Source organism: Myotis yumanensis, unplaced genomic scaffold, assembly GCF_028538775.1.
Source record: "Myotis yumanensis isolate MYYU_CA2020_CCGP unplaced genomic scaffold, mMyoYum1.0.hap1 SCAF_10, whole genome shotgun sequence".
NCBI classification, from domain to species: domain Eukaryota; kingdom Metazoa; phylum Chordata; class Mammalia; order Chiroptera; family Vespertilionidae; genus Myotis; species Myotis yumanensis.
In genome coordinates this window covers 45,338,183-45,347,355 of record NW_027223761.1, presented here as the reverse complement: position 1 = coordinate 45,347,355, position 9,173 = coordinate 45,338,183, and the positions used below count along the sequence as shown (strand labels likewise).

The window sequence follows — 9,173 nt, the reverse complement described above, 5'->3', positions numbered from 1 at the left end:
TTAAAGTTTAACACCGCCCCCTCCCAACCCCAACCCCTTGACTGAGGAGACTGAGCCTCTTTCCCCGCCCCCCACCCCCCCCCCCACCCACCCCCACACACACAAGAGAAGCAACCAGCATAAGGACAGCAAGTAGTCAGGAGCCTAGGACTTGAACCCACCTAGGCCTGGTTCTGCTGTTGCCAAGGAGCGGAGGAGGGCGGAGCTGCCGGAGGAGGGAGGGGAAAGAGAGAGGGCGAGCTCCCGGCGGCGCGCGCTGACGACAGCAGGTGATTTTTTTTCTGCAGCGCGCTTTCTCCCAGCATCTTTCCTAGATTTTTTTTTTTCCTGCTGAGCGGCTGAAAAGGGTGGGGCCGCTTCCCTGCAGCAGAGACGGCGACGGCAGCGGCTGCAGCAGCATCTCTGGGAGCAGCGGCAGTCAGCAAAGCTCCGTCTCGCTGGAGGTGATCGCCTCCGAGCCCTGCTAGTGGCCGGCGGCGACGGTCCCCCGGCGGGAAGGAGAATAAAAGACTCCTCCGCGGACGCGGCGGCCACACGGCCCGGCCCTTCCTCTGCGCCATGGCTTAAGCCCGTGGCCACCTCGCCTCGCGTCGCCTGGCTCCGCCGGGGTTTGCGCGCCGCCGCAGCCTCCGGGAGGGGCGCGTCCAGACGTCTTCGCCGGGGACTCGGCATCTCTCACCTCCGGTGCCTGCAGCAGGCAGCGTTCCCAAGGCCTTTGCAGCCCGTAATCCCGGGACTTTATCTCGGTGAGAGAGTTGCCGCCCGACCTTCCCGGGTGCTTTCTGAGGGAGGAGGCCGAGGCACGCAGTCCACCCAGGAAAAAACGGTGGGAATCAGATCGGCTGGCTGGTCGAGGGCCAAAGGACTGGAGGAAGATTAGAGCCTCGCCCTAGTCCCACAGAAAAGAAGGGAGGACCAGCTTTGCAGCTAACATCATGGCGTGGCCGTGCATCACGCGGGCTTGCTGCATCGCCCGCTTCTGGAACCAGCTGGACAAGGCGGACATCGCCGTGCCGCTGGTTTTCACCAAGTACTCGGAGGCCACGGAGCACCCGGGCGCCCCTCCACAGCCGCCGCCGCCGCAGCAGCAGCCGGCACACGCGCCCCCCCTCGGCGCCGGCGGTCGCCATAGAGACTCAGCCGGCCCAGGGCGAGCTGGATGCAGTTGCCCGGGCAACAGGGCCGGCGCCCGGGCCCAGTGGCGAGCGCGAGCCGGCGGCCGCCTCCGGCCGGAGCAGAGTGGGCCCGGGCCCGAGCTCGGGCTCCGGCTCCGGCTCCACCTCCGGCGCGGGCCCCGCGGACTCGGTGATGCGGCAGGACTATCGCGCCTGGAAGGTGCAGCGGCCCGAGCCGAGCTGCCGGCCGCGCAGCGAGTACCAGCCCTCGGACGTGCCCTTCGAGCGCGAGACGCAGTACCAGAAGGACTTCCGCGCCTGGCCGCTGCCGCGCCGCGGGGACCACCCGTGGATCCCCAAGCCCGTGCAGATCCCCGCGGCCTCGCAGGCGGCAGCGCCTGTTCTCGGGACGCCCAAGCGCCGGCCTCCGAGCCAGGAGCGCTGGCCGGTGCAGGTGGCCGCGGAGGCCCCTGGCGGAGCGGGTGTCGTCGGGGCGGGAGAGGCGATGCGCTCGGACGAGCGCTACACGCGCAAGAAGGCCGGGCCGGCCTGGATGCTGCGTCGCGCCGAGGGGCTGGGGCCGGAGCAGACGCCGCTGCCCACCGCCCAGGCCCAGGTCGCGGGCCCCGAGGGTGGCAAGGGGCGTGCGGCAGCTGACGCCCTCAACAGGCAGATCCGCGAGGAGGTGGCGAGTGCCGTGGGCAGCTCCTACAGGTGAGATGCCGGACACGGCTCCTGCGACGGGGCTGGTCACCCTGACCCTCTACCCAGGACTCATTCTCCACCTCGCAGGCCTCACATTCAGCCTCCCCTCCCAACCCAGACCACACTCTCCCCGACCCTTCCCAGACACCCTCCCGTGGCTGATTCCTTTCGGCTCTTTCTTATGTGTCTTCCCCAACCTGCCCACATCTTTCGCTTGGCGATTTCAGCCACCTTTTCCCCATCCCGCCCTACCTCAGGTCCCTCCCTGCCCAACAAAGACCCTTTGCAATTTTTTCACAGGCTGTGCTTCCATTCCACCCCACCCAGCTTACCCACTGCACTAGTCTAGATGCGGCCCCTTGCTGGCTCAGTCGCCACCCACCAGCCTTCATGCCTTCCCGTAGGGCCCAATTCTTCCAGAAGAAGAATTCTTTCCCAGTGACCAATAGCCCTCTTCCCTAGCCCAATTCGCTTGGCCTTTGATTCTTCCTTCCCCTCTTTCAGTCCCTGGGAGATACCCAAGCACCACACCCTTTTCTGGATTCCTTCAAAAATCCTTATAGCTCACCCTCCTCCTTCTACCACTGGGTTTTGAAGTCAGACTCCTTAGGTTTCTTACTGGCTGTGGTACATTGGGCAAGTTTCTTAACCTGTCTGGGCCTCAGGCTCTTATTGGATGTGATTGAGAGGTTGAGAAGTACTCGCTCATTTATTAATTTAATATCCAACTTACTTTTGAGCACCTACTCTATGCCAGGCACTATGCTAGACATTGTGAGGCTTAAATGAGATGATTCAGGGGGGAAATTGTGCCTGGCACGTAGTAGATGATTAGTACATTTTGGTCCTCTTCCAGCCTTCTGCAGGATGCTTCATTATTCTGATTTTCACTTTGTAGATATGTCCTACCCAGCCTTCTCTCCTTTCTCCTGTCTCTTTATGTTCTCCAGATGTGTTTCCCATTCTCTTACCACCAAGAACGCCCCCCCCCCCCTTTTTTTTTTAACACAGTTGAATGCCCTGTAAATGAATGCTTTCAAGCAAGGGCATAACTTCTCTCTCTTCCCATTCTTCTAGAATTCTCCCTTTGCTGTAGTCTCAGCCCTTCCAGCCTGCTTTGTCATCCTTCATGCATCCGATATGTATTTTTGAATGTTTAGCTTTTAGTCGTGCCCTTATTTTTCAACCGGAATCAACCAGCTAGGAGATCACAGTTGACTCTGAACATGTAACATCGGGCATGGAGGTCTCTGGGGAAGCAGATGTGCATGATGGGTAATTGAATGAAAGGTATCAAAAATGTGGCTTATGGGGTCCTTCATCAATGCCACAGCCAGTTGCCTCCTGCTGGCCAGAGGGTGTGGCCAGGAGGACTGCAGAAGTCGTGTCTTTTGCCAAGACCCTATGTGCAGCCTCATGCCAGACAGGTCTTTCTCCAGTGAACATAACAAACACTTCTTTACATGCCGAGGAAAGACTAGCATAGTTAACATCCTCCCTGTTAAGACAAAATCAACCCTTCTCCAGGTTTTAACTCTGGAAAGCATTTTCCACTGAGAAGGGGCAGCCACTCTGTTGGCCACTACTCCATCTTCCTGCATTCCACCTCCCACTTGACATTATTCTCTGGGTTTATTGTTATCTTGACCACACTGGTCCCCAAGGAGCATACCGCTTCCCTCTAAAGCTCTGGGTCATGCAAGGACACGTATCCTTTTCCTTGATTCATAGTCACCAGGAGGTAACATTTCCACAATATCTTTATGCTGCTACCAAGAGAGCATCAAAAAGAAAAGAAAGGGGCATAAAAAACAAAGCCAAGATGTAGCTTGTGATTCTGCCATGGCTTTCTTATTTATAGGGCCCTACTTCACTCCCTGAGAGCCCTAAAGTTGGCCCAAGATCTCAGATTCCTGATCTGGCCTCTTTATCTTCCTACTCCCACTCAATGACCCTGTGGCAGGTGGAACCTTAACACCCACCAGGCAGGAACTACCTCTCCTCACTTCCATAGAGTCAATGCCAATCAAGAGAGATTCCAGATTCTCAAATCTCTTTGGGTGACCCCACTCAGTTCATATTTCCAAGTTGGTGGGGCTTTCTTTGTCCATGGATGATTGGCCAGACAGTCAGGGAATGACCCACCCTTCAGATACAACTCACTCTAAATATTTTGGCTTGTACCTATGTGCTGTATAGCCTCTTCCCCCCAAAAAACACCTTAACTGTACAGTAAGCATGTCATGCTTTACAGTTAGAATTATATACATACTGCAAGTGATTGGATTGAATAGCAGAAGGCTATACTCTTATAGCTGGTGAGAATGCTTATTTTTTAAAATTTTACCTTATTGTTTAAAGTATTACAGATAGTAGTACATATGTCTCCTTTTTTCCCCCCCGCATTGACCTTTCCCCGGCTTTCTCTACCCCCCAGCACATGCCCTCACTCCCCCTGCCAGTGTTTTGTGTCCATTGGTTATGAGAGAATGCTTATTCTTGATGGCTATCAAAAAAAATCTGAGCACCTCAAAAATGTTTTTTTCTAACTTGGATCTTCTGTAAAATTTAATTATGCATATGATTATGGGCAGCATTTCCATTTTGCTGGATAATCAGAATGGTTTTGAATCAGAATGAGTGTTGATGAGAGACATCAGTTTCTCTAAGGAACAATTTAACTGCATGACAAATTTGATGTGAAATTTAATATTATTTTTTGCTCCAAAAGAAAAATAAACCAATAATAGGGAAATGCACTTTGGGCGAAAGTAGATATGAAAAATCAGATAATCAATTAATGAAATATACTATAAAGAAAAAATGCCTGGAAATGGTAGGTTTATCTGGAACATTGATTTTCCTTCCCAATTGTCTCACATTCTTTGCTTTGGTATGATTCTGAATATCTGCTGAATTTAAATATGCCCTGTGTCTGCTGTAAAGGAGGCTTACCTTGCCTTAGAAGCCAAGTTGGGCCCCATTTCAATGATAATTTGATTTACAAACCCTTTTCTTCTGCCACTCTACATAAATCATGGTGGTTTACACCATGGTGACTGGCTTATCTCATGGGCTTTACAAAGGACATCTGTCACATGACATCAATGGGAGCAGTTTGCTTAAATAAAGAACACATAATCCATCAGCTTAATATATTGGTATATAATACAAAATATACATTCAGCATCTAGAGTCATATACATATTAATTAGTTTTACCCTGCAATATACATTCAGTAGATAATATCAAATGTCCTTTGATGCTGTGGTTTTGAGAACCCTTCCCTATTTAACAGTTCATCTAATTCATAACCTACCCACACTAGCCTGAGATTTTTTTGCATTCAAATGGTATCTAAGGTACCGTTAGAATTATTCACAATCATGAAGTTGATTGATTTTTAATACATTCATTTTACATAGGTGATATAAAATTGAGAAGCATTCGTTTGTTATCATTTTTAATGTTAAAGATGTAAAATTGAGAAGCATGTCTTTTACATTTTTAATGTTAAGGATGGATTTCACTGGTGAGCCATTTGTGATTTTAGACCTAGCATTCTAAATTAGAAAATAGATGAGTCAGAGGAGGGGATTAAAATTCCCCTCTTAGCAACCAATTTGCCCTAGCCTTCAGTTAATAGGGATAGATGGGGTAGCAGGTGCTCCCCATAGAAATGCTAATGAAAACTTTTCCTGGAAGAAATCAGCTGAGGCACCAGGAGGTAGATTTAATAAACCAGAGGCAAAATACTTGAAAAATGAGAGTGGTCACAAGGAAATCAGAAAGAAAGGAAGCCTTTAATATCTGCCCTTCAGTCTTCCATTAAGGTTAGAGAAAGGCCCGCCTGACTAGGCTTATGCTGTGCAGAATTCCCTATGCCTATAGTGCAACTGCCCGTTTTCCAAATTTCTTCCTGGGTATACTTCAAGGCCACTCTTCAATGATGCCTTCCAGATTCTGTCATTCAGAACCAAATTTTCTTTTATTCCCTTTTTTATATTCTGTACACTTCTCATTGTCTGCTCAATTGTAAAATACTTTTGCCTGTTTCTGCCTCCCCCACCAGATCATGAACAATTGAAGGGAAGAAGTATATTTTGTTCATCTCTATATCTCTCATAGCCTAACATTGTGTAGGTGCCATATAGGTTTGTTGAATCCAGTGGCACTTGGTGAAAATTCTATTCACCTACATATTGATTCGTTTCATTCAGTTTCACTTAGTTGAATTTATTTCAGAAAATGACCACCAAGCCCCTGCTATGTATCAGACAGGATGCTGGGGATACCAAATGAATGTCATAACCCTTCTGGAAGGAAATTGTGTTTCCTTAATCAAAATAAAGTCCAGTTCCTACTAGGCTAGCACTAAGTAATGTTCAAATGAGGAAGGGCAGCAAACCTTACAGACCTGATTCTAGATGCACTGTCATCCAGGGTACTGGCCCTCCACCTGGGCTGCACGTTGGAATCACCGCAGCACTTTTAAAATGTTGAATCTGATTCAGTTTAAAATTCTGATTCAGTTGTTATGGGGTGTGGCTCGGGCATCTGAATTTCAGAAAAAACTGTCCCAGGTGATTCTCCTGGGCAGTTCAGGTTATGACCTTCTTCCCCACGGCAAAGGACCTGAAACGTTAGTACACAAAAGAATCATTTGGAGAGCTTTCTGAAATGCAGACTCCAGGGCTTCCTCCCCAGAGCTGTCGATTCAGCAGTTTGAAATGGAGCCCGAGAATCTACAGTTTAAAAAGTACTCTAGGTTATTTTGATGCAGGTGAACTTCAGACTTGGAAAACCACTTCTTGGAAAGATTTGCTATCTTTATGGTATTGAGTTTTCCCACATTCAAACATGGTATTCTTGCCATTTAAGTCTTTTATGTCCTTCACTTACATTTTGTAATTTTCTCAAAAAATTCATGCACAGATACAATAGGGTTTAAATTTTATGTTACTATATTTAAGTCTTTAATAATCTAACTGGATTTTACCTTTATATTTGGAATGAGGTAAGGAAGCTAATTTTTTCTTTTCCCATACCCTAACGCCCTTTTAAAAAGTTTAAATTTTCCCCACTGATACCTCCACTAACATCTTCTCTTTCACAATAAGGGTCACATATGTTTGCATATATTTCCAAGATCTCTGTTTTACTCCATTAGCCTGAGCTAATGCCAAACGATCATCTGTTTTTATCTATGCTATTGTAAATTATTTTTCCACTGTAATAAGTATTTTTTGGACATTTTTCAATTTGTTAATGCTCATGTGCATTAATTTTTGTATGTTAATCTTGTATTCAGCAACTTTACCACACTCTTCAATTAGTTTTGTCTGTAGATTCTCTTCGGTTGTCTGTGAAAATAATGTATGTTTTTAGCAAATACCAATTCGTTATCTTCCTCTCTAATATTTATATTTGTGGTGTGTGCATGCATGCGTGCGTGCGTGCGTCCGTGTGTGTGTGTGTGTGTGTGTGTGTGTGTGTTTTGCTGCGCTGGTGAGGACATTTGTGTAATTTTGATAGTAGGTGATAAGAAGCATTTTTGTCTTGGGACATGGGAATGCTTCTCAAGTTTTATCGTTAAGTATGAGGTTAGCTCTGAGGTTTTTATGAGATAGCTTCATACCAGGTTAAGAAACTACCCTTTATCCTTGTTTACTAGGGGTTTCTAAAAATGTGGATGGCATTGAATTTTATTGAATGCTTTCTCTGCATCACTGAGGTGATCATATGATTTTTCTCTTTAATCTGTTAATAGATTTTTCTGATATTGAGTCATCTTTGCATTTCTAAAATAAACCTTGCTTAGATAAAAATCTATTTTATGATGCTGAATTTGGTTTGCTATTTGTTATTTTAAATGTTTGCATACAGGGAGGGGAGTTGGGGGGACTGGGTGAAAAAGATGAAGGGATTGAGAAGCACAGATGGGTAGTTACAAAATTGTCATGGGGATGTAAAGTACATCATAAGGAATATAGTCAATAATATTGTAATAAATATGTATGGTGCCAGTTGGGTACTGGAAATATAGGATGGGGAAACACTTTGTAAAGTGAGGTGTTTTTACTGAGGAATTACCGTGTGCAAAGCATCTAGCTCATTGGTTGACCTTGTGCAGTTAACTCTCAAAGATATAATGCTGCCTGAGACTAACACACAAAGAAGAGTGGAGATAACACAATCAATTCTTGGTTGCTCTCTTAGGAAAAATTGGAATCTAATGCATATATGAACTTAAAAAAAGAGTCAAGCCAAAGGTAGTTCTAAATCAACCATCACTAAGAATCACTCAGTGTTCCAGACACAAAACTAAAATAATCTAACAAATGTTCACTAGGATTAAAGAGCCCCCTCCATATCAGTGCAGCTTGGCTTGACAAACTATGCCAGTTGTATAAATGTAGACAGATGTGCTTATAATTATCTATTAAAGGAAGAAAATTATAAGATTGGCCTTGACCAGCAAGCTAAAAATCCTCTTGATGTTCACTAAAGATGCTAGTTTTTATCACTACAAGTAATAATAGTAGCTAATTGAGTACCTACTATGTGCCTGGCAGGCTGCTAGAAACCTTAGGTGCATTTTCTCCTGCAATCTCTGTAGTAGCCCTGGAAAATGATACTATTACTTCCCTGCACAGCCCTTCCTCCATGTCATATTAGCATGTATTATCTCAACTCAGTTTCATTCCAATAAACATTGACTAGTGTCTACTATATATCTGGCTAATTCCTAGAATGACAAAGCAGTCATTGCTCTTGAAGGCTTATGTTTATTCAGCAGAGACCACTGAAAAGTAATAGGTACTCCAATAAAAAGTTTGTGCACAGAAGAGAGAAGGTTTAAATCTACTTGATTTAAGGGTTATCAGGAAGAGGGGTCAGTAAAGAAGGGACTAGTAGGCTGAATCATCAAAGATGAGTGGGCATTAAATGGGGAAATTGTAAGCAGTTCTGTGCTGGTAAAGCTTAGAGGTCTCATTGAGTGAGAATAGAACGGTTAGAGGCAGACGGGGTAAGTAGGCCGGGGCCAGCTCCTTTACCATATAAGCAAAGGGAAGAAGAGGATTAGGTTTCGGATTTTAGAAAAGGTGACTGCAACAGCAGTGGGCAGGTTGGACTGGAGGGGATTAGACTGGGAGCATGGAATCCAGGAAGGACTGAGGTGATGAAGACCTCCAGCAAGGAAAGAATGGAAATAAGCACGGATGGTACAGAATAAAATAATGTACTTGCTAATTGAAAGTGGGCAGAAAGGGAAGAGTCTAGGATGCTTCCCAGACTGCATGCTTTGGATATCAGGGGAAATAATCATTCATTGAGCTAGATAGCACAGTT

At 46.3% G+C, this 9,173-nt stretch overlaps 1 protein-coding gene across 1 annotated transcript in view; it reads left to right on the top strand.

Annotated features, from left to right (window-relative positions):
• The first annotated feature begins 297 nt into the window (after positions 1-297).
• Positions 298-9,173, top strand: part of MAP6 (microtubule associated protein 6) — a 75,050-nt gene continuing 66,174 nt past the window's right edge. The window contains 2 exon segments of the mRNA XM_070425647.1: positions 298-1,103; positions 1,105-1,829. Of these exon segments, the coding sequence (XP_070281748.1) occupies positions 936-1,103; positions 1,105-1,829 (893 nt within the window). The 5' untranslated portion in view covers positions 298-935.